We start from the raw sequence: 13,965 nt of genomic DNA on the forward strand, positions 1-13,965 counted from the left end.
CTGGAGTGCTGGGGAGGGGCCTGTGTCAGATTGGGTGGACAGGGAAGACCCCTCTGAGGTGAATGACAAGAAGCAGCCAACCAAGTAACAGTTTGGTTGGGCAAAAGTAGAACAGGAAGTGCAGAGGTCCTGGGGTGGGAACCATTTGGCCACTTTAGGGGACCTACCATGGTGGAACTTGGATTGTGAGGTATACAGTGGTTCAGAAGAGACCAGGAGCTGGTCGTGATGGCCACAGAAGGGAGCTTTAGGTTTTTTGTTTTGTTGTTGTTGTTTTTATTGGCGTATAGTTGTAATGGCAGTCCACTCCAGGATTCTTGCCTAGAGAATTCCATGAACAGAGGAGCCTAGAGGGCTACAGTCCACAAAATTGCAGAGTCAGACACAATTGAGTGACTAAGACACATAGTTGCTTTACAATGTCATATCAATTTCTGCTGTACAGCAAAGTGAATCAGCTATTTGTATACATATATCCCCTCTTTTTTGGATTTCCTTCCCGTCTAGGTCACCACAGAGCATTGAGTTCCCTGAGCTATACAGTAGGTTCTCATTACTTATCTATTGTATACATAGTATCAATAATGTATATGTGTCAATCCCAATCTCCCAATTCATCCCACCCCCACCAAGGAGCTCTGGTTTTATAGCAAATGTAACAAGAAGACTCTGGGATGCCTTAATCAAGGGAATGACCAGGTCTGATTCACTATTTGAAAAGATCAATGTGGTGATTCTGATAACTGAACAACTTGGTTATGTAACAGAAAGTCCTTGTTCTTTGGAAAGCCACTTAAGTATTTAGGAGTAAGGGGGTAAGATTTCTCCAGTTCACTCTCAAGAGAGTTCAGAGAGAAGGTAGATAGTTGTAGGGGTGGATGGGTCAATGGATGGAAAGATGGATGCATGGGTAGGTAGGTAGGTAGATACATGGATAAGCATTTGAAGGATCGGGGTAAAAAGTATATGGAAAGTTTTTGCACTAATATTATACCTTTTCTCTAAGTTTGAAATTGTATAAAAATTAAAAGTTAAAAAAATCATAATAAGTATTGTATACAGGAGGAATTGTAGGATAAGCAAGGCAGGAAATAAGGAAGTTGTTGATAGAGCAGGTTTGGACTTTGCTGTATCCCTCTGTACCATGTTTCTCAAAATGTTTTGCTTTACGTGGGTATTTCTTGAAAAGGAAGCTCTAGGAAGTCCCCTGGTGGTCCTGTGGTCAGGATCCGGTGCTTTCACTGCCATGTCCCAGGTTCAGTCTGTGGTTGGGGAACTGAGATCCCACAAGCCACAGGGCATGGCATAAAGGAGCTCTGTGGTTGAATAATTCTGAGAAGCCCGCAGTTAAACAAAGGTTTCATTAGAGCCAGGCAAAGCAAAGACCAAAAGAAGAAAAACGTATTGCCTACTAATATTTGTTTGCTTTTATCTTATTTATTCATGTATTTGTTTTTGGCAGCGCTAAGTCTTCGTTGCTTTTCCCAGGCTTTTTTTAGTTGCGATGAGCTGGGGCTACTCTTTGTTTCAGTGTGAGGGCTTCTGTTGGTGGTGGCTTCTCTTGTTGCAGAACACAGGTTCTAGGTGCACAGGCTTCAGTAGCTGCCGCACACAGACTTAGAGCACAGGCTCAGTCAACTAGTATTTGTTTCGTTTTGGTGTACTGGTGGTGCTGCAGAGCACATGGGATCTGTTCTGCAGGGTCAAACCCATATCCCCTGCACTGGAAGCGTGGAGTCTTAACTGATGGATCACAGGGACGTCCCATGCCAACTGATATTTATCAGTTCAGTTCAGTTGCTCAGTCATGTCTGGCTCTTTGCGACTCCATGGACTGCAGCACTCCAAACTTCCCTGTCCATCACCAACTCCCGGAGCTTGCTCAAACTCATGTCCATCAAGTCGGTGGTGCCATCGAACCACCTCATCCTCTGTCATCCCCTTCTCCTCCTACCTTCCATCTTTCCCAGCATCAGGGTCTTTTCCAATGAGTCAGTTCTTTGCATCAGGTGGCCAAAGTACTGGAGTTTTCAGCTTACCACTAGTCCTTCCAATGAATATTCAGGACTGATTTCCTTTAGGATGGACTGGTTTGATCTCCTTACAGTCCAAGGGACTTTCAAGAGTCTTCTCCAACACCACAGCTCAAAAGCATCAATTCTTTGGTGCTAAGCTTTCCTTATAGTCCTGTTCTCACGTCCATATATGACTACTGGAAAAACCATAGCTTTGACTACACAGACCTTTGTCGGCAAAGTAATGTCTCTGCTTTTTAATATGCTGTCTAGGTTGGTTGTAGCTTCTCTTCCAAGGAGCAAGTGTCTTTTAATTTCATGGCTGCAGTCACCATCTGCAGTGATTTTGGGGCCCAAGAAAATAAAATAAAGTTTCCATTGTTTCCCCATCTGTTTGCCATGAAGTGATGGGACTGGATGCCATGATCTTAGTTTTTTTGAATGTTGAATTTTAAGCCAGCTTTTTACTCTACTCTTTCCCTTTCATCAACAGGCTTTTTAGTTCCTCTTCACTTTCTGCTATAAGGGTGGTGTCATCTGCGTATCTGAGGTTATTGATGTTCCTCCTTGCAATCTTGATTCCAGCTTGTGCTTCATCCAGCCCGGCATTTCACATGATGTACTCTGCATATAAGTTAAATAAGCAGGGTGACAATATACAGCCTTGAGGTACTCCTCTCCCAATTTGGAACTGTCTGTTGTTCCATGTCCAGTTCTAACTGTGGCTTCTTGACCTGTGTACAGATTTACCAGGAACTCTGCTTAGTGTATCCCAAGCATAATTTCAATTAGTGTTCACAGCAAGCCTGTGAGTTAGGGTAATATTATCCCCAAGATGATCTAAGGGTCAGAGAGGTCAAGTAGCTGCTCAAAGTCCCTGGGCTGGTGGTGGCAACCTTGAGATGTAATGTCAGACAGACTGACATCAGAGCCTGAGCTTTTAATTATCACACCACATTGAAACTTGGAAAGTTTGGAAGTATGGGATGTACTCTGAAACAAAACCAAACAAAAATTTTTTTTTTAATTTGTCTCTGCCTGGTTTGCAGCATGAGGGATCTTTAATTGAAACAGGAAAACTCTTAATTGCAGTTTGTGGGATCTAGTTCCCTGACCAGGGATCCATCCTAGGCCCCTTGCATTGGGAACTCTGTAGTCTTAGCTAATGGACTACCAGGGAAGTCCTCCAATGATATTATTCGTTAAATTCATTCAATGTGACATCATTAAGAGAGCAGCAAAGTAAAAATGTCTTTAGAAAGCCCTATCCGAAAGGACTGAATTCGCCAACAGGAATTTAATTGTCTTCCTTCCTCTGAGGTTGGAACCACGTTAATGGAAAGACCTGCCTTCATCTCATTTAATAAGTGCTCTAGACACAGTTAATTAAAAAGAGAAACTGCTAGACTGCCAATGCCGTAAGCAGCTTGCAAGTGAATAAAGCAGCACATGTTGGTTCCAGTTTTGAATTCCCAGAGAACAACAGATGGGCACTTCCCATCTGGTGCAGGCTGATAGACAGATAGCAGGATTCTGTTTAGTCTCTAGTGTTATATATTCTGGAGAAACCAGCATGTCAACTGAGGTGTTCTCTTAGCAACTGCATCAATTTGGAAGCCCAGGCTCATACTAAGGATAGTTTTTAACTGAAGGCAGCTATGGTAGGCTGTTTCCAAAGATGGACACAACAGTTTTTCCCATATTGCTGTGTCCTCAGCTGGTGGGGAGAATGAGAAAGAGAGAAAGCTGTATCTCCTTTCGCAGTGAGACTTTGCCACTCCTCTCATCAGAGTACAGGTAGAGTCTATTTTCCCTTTTCTCGAATCTAGATGGCCCTATAACTTTCTTGGACCAGTTGAATGTGGTGGAAGTGATGCTGTTTGGCTTCCAAGGTTAAGACTCTCAAAGGCCTAACAGCTTCCATGTTTGTGCTCTCAGACTGCTGCCTTGAGACTGCCATGCTATGAGGAAGCTCAAGGCAGTCACGTGGAAAGGTCACATGAAGAAGAATCGAGGGGTCCCATATGACAGCCCCAGCTGATCCACCAACTGAACACGGCCACTTGAGAACCCCAACGTGGACCATTAGGTGAACCACCAAATCAACCATAAGAGATAGAGCCATCTGGGAATTTCTTGGCCCTTTCAATGGTTTGAATTTCACAATCTCACTGCCAAAGACCTGGATTTAATCCCTGGTTAGGGAACTGATATCCTACAAGCTGTGCAGAGCAGCCAGGAAAAAAAAAAAAATAGAGCCATCACGAGAAGTCATAAATCATTGTTTTTTGTTTATTTGTTTTCACTTTTTTTTTTTTTAACTTTTGGCTACACCCTGGGTCATGTGTGGGATCCAAGTTCCCCAATCAGGGATTGAACCCACATCTCCTGCGTGGGAAGGCAGACTCTTAACCGCTGGACTGCCAAGGGAGTCCCCCATCATTATTTCAAATTACTAAGTTTTAGGGTGTTTTGTAGCTGTAGGTAGTGGGGAAAGGTAATTTTTAAATCAAGCTGCCAGTATGGTTGGTTTGGGCTCTTTCTGGCTTGTAGACAGCTGCCATATTGCTGTGTCCTCAGCTGGTGGGGAGAATGAGAAAGAGAGAAAGCTGTATCTCCTTTTAAAAGGGCACTAGTCCATCATGAGGGCCCACCCTCATAACCTCATGTAAACCTAATTGTCTTCCAAAGGCCCTATCTCCAAATACTGTAATACTGGGGGTTAGGGCTTCAACATACAGATTCTTTAAAAACAATTTAAAAAAAAAATTTTATTGTTTTTATTTGACTGTGTTGGGTCTCAGTTTCAGCATGTGGATTCCTTTAGTTGTGACATGCAAGCTGTCAGTTGCAGCATGTGAGATCTAGTTCCCTGCCAGGAATTGAACCCAGGCCCCCTGTACTGGAAGCTCAGAGTCTTAGCCACTGAACTATCAGGGAAGTCTCAACATATGAATTCTGGGAGGACATAATTCAGTCTGTGGTAAGGGGGAAATTTGTGCCTGTAGCATAAGCATAAATTTACCAGTTGGTATACACAACAAAATAGCTAAGTGGATCTAATGAGCTTACTAGGTCAGACATTGAAATGCTTCATCACAGTCAGGCTTCTTTTGGTTGCAAGTAACAGAGATCCTATTCAAACCAGCTAAGGTACAAAAGGAGATTTTGTCGGTTCACAGAGCTGGGAAGGATCCTAGAATTGCTCTCAGAAATGAAGAAAAAAACTGCATCTAAGACCTCAGGGTTGGAATCAGGGACCCCAGTCCTGATTCTTTCTTTGATTCTTTTTCTTTGTTGGCCTCCTAATCATGTATGAAAGGCAATCCTTTTCTGAATCTTAGGGAGCATGAATGCTGGCGGTCCCACTTGAACAAGTAAGAGAGAACAGCCTTCTTCCAAGTTCTGTACATCAAGTCCAGGGAAATACTCTGGCCCTCTTTGGGTCACCTGACCTCAGTATCTTATTGATTAATATCAATCTAGCTGTTAGCACCACCTGACTTACCATATATTTTTACATTTTTACTTATTTGTTTGTTGACTGTTTTCTTCTCAATGGAATATAAATTGCATGAGAGAAGATATTTTATCTGTTTTGTTCATTGCTATGTCTATATACCTTGGTAGACTATGTAGCTTAATAATATTTGTTAAATGAATGAATTCTATGTATTATCTCACTTAATCCCTCAATCCTAGAAGGCAAGTACTTTTATGATCCTTTTATGACCAATTAGGAAATCAAGGCTTAAGTTAAAGCAGCTGTCCCCAACCATTTTGGCATCAGGGACCAGTGTCATGGAAGACAGTTTTCCCACAGACCAGGGTGTAGTAGGGGATGGATTCAGGATGATTCAAGAGCTTTACACTTTTGTCCACTTTATTTCTTATCTAATTCCACCACTGATCCGACAGGAGGTACCAGTCGGTGGCCCGAAGGTTGGGGAGCCCTGAGTTAGAGAATTTATACATGATCATATTTCTAGAAATTAGAGAAGCTTGAAGTACCAGCCATGGTAATTAGATAAGAGAAGGAAAGAAGAGGTATCAACACTGGAAAAGAGGAAGGAAGATTCCAGAGATCTGGATCAGGATGTCTAACTCTAGAGCTTTCAATGATAGCATTATTAGTATAATAATAATTACGAAGAAACTTCACTTTCAGTGCCCTCTTCGGCAGCACATATACTGCAAGTGGAACAAAACAGAGAAGATTAGCCTGGCCCCTGCTTAAGGATGACATGCAATTTCATGAAGCATTCTGTATGTTTTAATAATAATAATGAATATGTAAATAAATAAACTGTAAAAAAAAAGAACCTTCACTTTCAAAGATGAACAGATATCTCATTTATTTATCTCATTTATTTATCTCATTTTTCCCAGTGGTCTGATTCCACCAAGAGAAGGCCCAGGAGGAAGAAGAGAGAAAGAGGCTTTTGTTCCCAGGGGCAGCAGTGCCAACAGCAACAAGGAGGAGAAGACAATCATAAGGAAACTGTAAGTTGACTTGCTGCCCCATGTTGCCACTAAATAATCGCTAAAGGAAGGAGTGGGGGTGAGAGGGGAGGCCCTGCTCTCCTGCTGGTGGTCCTGCATCTGATATGAAAATGCTATGCTGGTGTATTATGGTATCTTCTAGGCAGCAGCATAAGCATCTGACATTATTAATTCATTGACTCATCACAATGACCCTATGAGGTAGACACTGTTGTTATCCTTGACTCACAGATGGGGAAATAAATTCCAGGGGGTAAAGTTCTGTACCCAAGGTCACACACATTGTAAGTAGTGAAGTCAGGAACCCAAGGAAGTCCAGGTTCTACACTCTACTGCCTCCCTGTGATATAATACAGTAACCAGATAATAATACTAATATTAAACAGCAAGAAAAACAATAGCAATAATTATTGGAGTTTACGGGGGCTAAATCATCACCTCTTCTACTTCCAGCTCTGGAGGGTCCCCTGTCTCCCAACATTAGGACACATAAGACAGTTTCCTTCAAACACTCCCCTTGTTTTCATGCACCTTTGTTCATTCCTAGTTTCTTTGGTTTCTGCACCTCAAACCATAGACTGTGAGATGACAGTTAAAGTTCAGATTCTCAGAAATCAAATTGCTGGTTCTAGGATGAGGCCCAGAAATCTGGATTTTTAATGAACGCCCAGACAATTGAATGTGGGGAAACTTTGGACAACAGCCTGAGATATGCCTTTTCTTCTTTTTTAAAAAGTATTTATTTATTTATTTGGCTGTGTCGGGTCTCAGTTACAGCACATAGGATCCTCGATCTTCTATGTGACGTGTGAGATCCCTTAGTTGTGTGATGCGAACTCTTACTTGTGGCAGGTGGGATCTAGTTCCCCAACCAGAGATTGAACCCAGACCCCCGGCATTGGGAGCAAAGTGCTGCACTCAATATGCCAGCAAATTTGGAAGACTCAGCAGTGGCCACAGGACTGGAAAAGGTCAGTTTTTATTCCAATTCCAAAGAAAGGCAATGCCAAAGAATGCTCAAACTACCGCACAATTGCACTCATCTCCTCATCTCACATGCTAGTAAAGTAATGCTCAAAATTCTCCAAGCCAGGCTTTAGCAATACGTGAACCGTGAACTTCCAGATGTTCAAGCTGGTTTTAGAAAAGGCAGAGGAACCAGAAATCAAATTGCCAACATCCGCTGGATCATGGAAAAAGCAAGAGAGTTCCAGAAAAACATCTATTTCTGCTTTATTGACTATGCCAAAGCCTTTGACTGTGTGGATCACAATAAACTGTGGAAAATTCTGAAAGAGATGGGAATACCAGACCACCTAACCTGCCTCTTGAGAACTCTGTATGCAGGCCAGGAAGCAACAGTTAGAACTGGACATGGAACAACAGACTGGTTCCAAATAGGAAAAGGAGTACGTCAAGGCTGTATATTGTCACCCTGCTTATTTAACTTATATGCAGAGTACATCATGAGAAATGCTGGACTGGAAGAAACACAAACTGGAATCAAGATTGCTGGGAGAAATATCAATAACCTCAGATAAACAGATGACACCACCCTTATGGCAGAAAGTGAAGAGGAACTAAAAAGCCTCTTGATGAAAGTGAAAGAGGAGAGCGAAAAAGTTGGCTTAAAGCTCAACATTCAGAAAACGAAGATCATGGCATCCGGTCCCATCACTTCATGGCAAATAGTTGGGGAAACAGTGGAAACAGTGTCAGACTTTATTTTTGGGGGCTCCAAAATCACTGCAGATGGTGACTACAGCCATGAAATTAAAAGACACTTACTCCTTGGAAGAAAAGTTATGACCAACCTAGATAGTATATTCAAAGTAGAGACATTACTTTGCCGACTAAGGTCCGTCTAGTCAAGGCTATGGTTTTTCCTGTGGTTGTGTATGGATGTGAGAGTTGGACTGTGAAGAAGGCTGAGCGCCGAAGGATTGATGCTTTTGAACTGTGGTGTTGGAGAAGACTCTTGAGAGTCCCTTGGACTGCAAGGAGATCCAACCAGTCCATTCTAAAGGAGATCAACCCTGGGATTTCTTTGGAAGGAATGATGCTAAAGCTGAAGCTCCAGTACTTTGGCCACCTCATGAGAAGAGTTGACTCATTGGAAAAGACTCTGATGCTGGGAGGGATTGGGGGCAGGAGGAGAAGGGGACGACAGAGGATGAGATGGCTGGATGGCATCACAGACTCGATGTACGTGAGTCTGAGTGAACTCCAGGAGATGGTGATGGACAGGGAGGCCTGGTGTGCTGCGATTCATGGGGTCACGAAGAGTCTGACACGACTGAGCAACTGAACTGAACTGAACTGAACTGAAGGGAACATTTCTTGCAAAGATGGACACAATAAAGGACAGAAATGGTATGGACCTAACAGAAGCAGAAAATATTAAGAAGAGGTGGTAAGAATACACATAAGAACTATACAAAAAAGATCTTCATGACCCAGATAACCATGATGATGAGATCACTCACCTAGAGCCAGACATCCTGTGTGAAGTGCAGTCAAGTGGGCCTTCAGAAGCATCACTATGAACAAAGCCAGTGGAGGTTATAGAATTCCAGCTGAGCTATTTCAAATCCTGAAAGATGATGCTGTGAAAGTGCTGCACTCAATATGCCAGCAAATTTGGAAAACTCAGCAGTGGCCACAGGACTGGAAAAGGTCAGTTTTCATTCCAATTCCAAAGAAAGGCAATGCCAAAAAAATGTTCAAACTACTGCACAATTGCACTCATCTCACACGCTAGCAAAGTAATACTCAAAATTCTCCAAGCTAGGCTTCAACAGATAACTTGAACCGAGAACTTCCAGATGTTCCAGCTGGATTTAGAAAAGACAGAGGAACCAAAGATCAAATTGCCTACATCTGTTGGATCATAGAAAAGGCAAGAGAATTCCAGAAAAATATCTACTTTTGCTTTATTGACTATGGTAAAGCCTTTGACTATGTGGATCACAACGAAATGTTGAAAACTCTTTAAGAGATGGGAATACCTACCTTACCTACCTTCTAAGAAACCTGTATGTAGGTCAAGAAGCATCAGTTAGAACTGGACATGGAACAACGGACTGGTTCCAAATTGGGAATGTAGTACATCAAGGCTGTATGTTGTCACCTAGCTTATTTAACTTATATGCAGAGTACATCATGTAAAATGCCAGACTGGATGAAGCACAAGCTGGAATCAAGATTGCCAGAAGAAATATCAATAACCTCAGATAAGCAGGGTGACAACATAGAAAGGGAAGAGGAACTAAAAAGCTTCTTGATGAAAGTGAAAGAGGAGAGTAAAAAGCTGGCTTAAAACTCAACATTCAAAAAACTAAGATCATGGCATCTGGTCCCATCACTTCATGGCAAATAGATGGGGAAACAATGGGAACAGTGACAGACTATATTTTCTTAGGCTCCAAAATCACTGCAGATGGTTACTGCTGCCATGAAATTAAAAGACACTTGCTCCTTGGAAGAAAAACTATGACCAACCTAGACAGCATATTAAAAAGCAGAGACATTGCTTTGCTGACAAAGGTCCATCTAGTCAAGGCTATGGTTTTTCCAGTAGTCATGTATGGATGTGAGAACTGAACCATAAAGAAGGCTGAGTGCCAAAGAATTGATGCTTCTGAACTGTGGTGTTGGAGAAGACTCTTGAGAGTCCCTTGAACTGCAAGGAGATCCAACCAGTCCATCCTAAAGGAAATCAGTCCTGAATATTGATTGGAAGGACTAGTGCTGAAGCTGAAACTCCAATACTTCGGCCATGTGATGCAAAGAACTGACTCATTGGAAAAGACCTTGATGCTGGGAAAGATGGAAGATAGGAGGAGAAGGGGATGACAGAGAATGAGATGGTGGGATGGCATTACGGACTAGATGGACATGAGTTTGAGCAGGCTCCCGGAGTTGGTGATGGACAGGGAAGCCTTGCGTGCTTCAGTCCATGGGGTCGCAAAGAGCTCGACATGACTGAGCAACTGAACTGTGCTGAACTGAGGCACACGTTTCCTCAACTCCAGGCTGAAGCAAGCAGGCTGTTGGTCTTGGTTGCTTTGAAAATGTCTGACCTGGTGACAGTTTATCAGCTCCTGTTCTTTTGGATCGAAAGTGAGAAACAGCCTTGGTCAAGGATGTCAAACTCGAAAGCCTGCGGGGGCCAAGCACTCCCTGTGGATGTGTGAGGGGGGCGTAGGGTGGGGAAGGGGACATTTGCCCTTCAGTTCTGTCTGGCTGGTGAACAACTTGTTAACAGACTTTATGATTCTTGAGAGATGCCAAGACGTCGGATTTGTTCATGGAATCTGTTTTCCAAATGCTGGCAAATTATTTAAGCTTAAAAATAAAAACCGTGTGATCTGAATGAACCATCATTGTGGGTTGCATCAGGTCCTCAGCCTCCATCCAGCTCTTGCTTCATTAGTCTTGCCTCCCAGGGAGGGCTGAGGGGACCTCAACTTCCATTCACGTTATCTGGTCATTAGTTAGTCAACAGACCCTCACTGAGTCTATACTGTGTGCCAGGTGAGATGTTCACCCTGGGGGTACTGCCGTGACCGATTTTATAAGGACTCTGTCGACTCCAGTTTTACAGTGAAGTAATTTTGAGGGGTCAGAGATTCTGGGTTACCTCCCAGGGCAGATTTAATTAAGATGCCTTTGTTTCAAGAGAGAAGAGAGATTTTTTTCTTTTTCTTTTTTTGGATCCTCAGGAACAGAGTGTTCCATTAGTGATTCTCAGCTCATGGCACGATGAGCTTCGTTGTCAACACAAGCTTTCTTTCTTCTTGCTTTTATTTATTCCCTCTTTATCTCCATCGCCCATTTGCAATCTGCTTCCCAGCTCCCCTCCCGCTCAGCCCATCTCATATGTATTTAATGTGTTCTAGAAAGTATATATTGTCTTATGTGGATGTCTTTTCAATGGTAACTGATATTTTAACACTTCATTTTCATTCTGTTTCCTAGTGCTTTTTTCCGCCTTCACTAAGCACTGTCATTGTTTTCTTTTTTACCAGGCACTCTTCTTTTTTAGGCTTTCTTTTTTTTTTTTCTGCTGTGCCATGGCTGCGGGATCTTAGTTCCCAACTAGGGATCGAACCCCTGCCCCCTGCAGTGGAAATTCAGAGTCCTAACCTCTGGACCGCCAGGGAATTCTTCAGCCACTTTTAAACAAAAATTTTAGTAATATATTTTACTAATCCAATGCTTCCAAAATACTGTCATTTTCAATATGTGTTCACTATAAAATATTATTAATGAGATATTTTACAATCTTTTTTTAAAAATAGTAAGCCCTTGAAATCTTATGTATATTTCACACTGACAGCATATTTCAATTAAGACTCGTAGTGGCCACTGTATTGGGCGGCACAGCTTTAAGCAATATATGGTCAAATGCTTTGGGTTTTGAGAACTGAGTGTGAATGATCCTTTTCTTCAGTGTTTTTAAAAAGTTATACCTAACATAAAATTTACCATTTTAATTGTTTTTAAAAAATTGAAGTATAGTTGATTTAGTGTTGTGTTTCAGGTGTATAGCAAAGTGATTCCATTATATATATATATTTAATATATATCTTTTAAAATGTTCTTTTCTGTTATAGGTTATAACAAGTTGTTGAATATTACTCCATGTGTGGAAGTAGGTCTTTGTTGTTTATCTATTTTATATACAGTGTGTATCTGTCAATACTAAACTCCTAATTTATTCCTCCCCCGTAGTTCCCCTTTGGTAACCATAATAGATTGTTTTCTATGTCTGTGAGACCATTTTAATCATTTTTTAAAAATCCTTTTTTATCTGGCTGCACCAGGTCTTATTGTGGGACATAGGATCCTTAGTTGGGGTGCTCTGGATCCCCAGCCACAGCGCTCGGCGTCTTTAGTCTCAGAATTTGAACTCCTAGTTTCGGCGCGTGGGGTCTAATTCCCCAACCAGGGATTGAACCCAGGCCCCTGAACTGGGAGTGTGGCGTCCTAGCCACTGGACCAACAGAGAAGTCCCCATTTCTCAGGGGTGTTAAATGTCAATATGTGTACAGGGGCTTCCCTTGGCGGTCCAGTGGTTAAGACTCTGAACTTTCACTGCAAGGGGCGTGGATTTGATCCCTGGTCGGGGAACTAAGATCCCACATACTTTGTGGTGTGGCTAAAAAAAGAAAAAAGGAAATTTATGATATTATGCAGCCATCACCACAATCCATTTCCAGAACTTTTTCAACACCCCATCCTGAAACTCTGTCCCCATTGAATACTAACTGCTCAGTTCCCCTCCCCCAGCCCCTGGCAACCACCACTCCCCTCTCTGTCTTTATGAATCTGACTACTCTGGAGACCTCATATAAGAGGAGACATACAGTATTTGTCCTTCTGTGACGGGCTTATATGATTAGCATATTGTTCTCAGGTTTATCCATTTTGTACCACATGTCAGAATTTCTTTCATTTTTAAGGCCTGGTGATATTCCATGGTATGTGTAGACTGCTTTGGTTTATCTCTTCATCTCTTGATGGACATTAAGCAATTTTTTTGTTTTGCTTTAATTTGTTTCTTTATTTGACTGTGCATGCATGCGTGCTCAGTCGCTTCAGGCCTTTTGAGAGGAACTCAAAAGCCTCTTGATGAAAGTGAAAGAGGAGAGTGAAAAAGTTGGCTTAAAGCTCAACATTCAGAAAACAAAGATCATGGTATCTGGTCCCATCACTTCATGGGAAATAGATGGGGAAATAGTGGAAACAGTGTCAGACTTTATTTTGGGGGGCAACACTAGGGACTATAGCCCTGCCAGGCTTCTCTGTCCATGGGATTCTCCAGGTAAGAATACTGCAGCGGGTTGCCATGCCTTCCTCAAGGGGATCTTCCGGACTCAGCGATCGAAACAGGGTCTCCTGCGTTGCAGGTGGATTCTTTACCACCTTCCCTACAAGGGAAGGCCTTATTTGAATATACTGGGTCTTAATTGTGACCTTCTGGAATCTAGTTCCCTGACCGAGAATCAAACCAGGCCCCTTGCATTGGGAACTTGAAATCTTAGCCACTGGACCACCAGGGAAGTCCCTAAACAGTTTTTTAAGATCTATCCTCCTAGTGGTGTAGACACACATCTTGTTTCTAACCCCAGTGATGGGATCCCAGATTGCCTTCCCCTACTGTGGACAGTGCTGCAGTGAATATCTGCATGCTTATTCATGTCCTCTCATGGACTTGTGTGTGAATTTCCCAGGGATAGACATCCAGGAGGAAAATTGCAGGGCCATGGGGCCTATCAGCCAGGGTTCTTGTTTATCAAGAAACCAAGGCTCACTCAAAAGGAGTGACTGAAACAGATTTCAAGAAGGGACATCTTACAGGTGTGGGAACAGAGATAAGGGATGGAGACGCACCCTGGGGCGGGCAACAGGAGCAAGGAAAGGGAGCTGTGAGGGGCCCTGG

At 42.5% G+C, this 13,965-nt stretch overlaps 1 protein-coding gene and 1 non-coding gene across 4 annotated transcripts in view; both read left to right on the forward strand.

The window, feature by feature from the left end:
• Nucleotides 1–13,965, forward strand: part of RILPL2 (Rab interacting lysosomal protein like 2) — a 28,593-nt gene that overhangs the window by 10,830 nt on the left and 3,798 nt on the right. For 2 of the 3 annotated variants that reach the window (XM_052654870.1, XM_052654872.1), the window contains exon 3: nt 6,405–6,518. In XM_052654870.1, coding sequence (XP_052510830.1) covers nt 6,405–6,518 — 114 coding nt within the window. Of the gene's footprint in view, nt 1–6,404; nt 6,519–12,136; nt 12,175–13,965 lie in introns of all 3 variants that reach the window. The other variant, XM_052654871.1, reaches the window with a different exon arrangement.
• Nucleotides 6,183–6,289, forward strand: LOC128062679 (U6 spliceosomal RNA). Its single transcript, XR_008200833.1, has one exon. It is a non-coding gene; the product is annotated as a U6 spliceosomal RNA (small nuclear RNA).

This window comes from Budorcas taxicolor, chromosome 17, assembly GCF_023091745.1.
Source record: "Budorcas taxicolor isolate Tak-1 chromosome 17, Takin1.1, whole genome shotgun sequence".
Lineage (NCBI taxonomy): Eukaryota > Metazoa > Chordata > Mammalia > Artiodactyla > Bovidae > Budorcas > Budorcas taxicolor.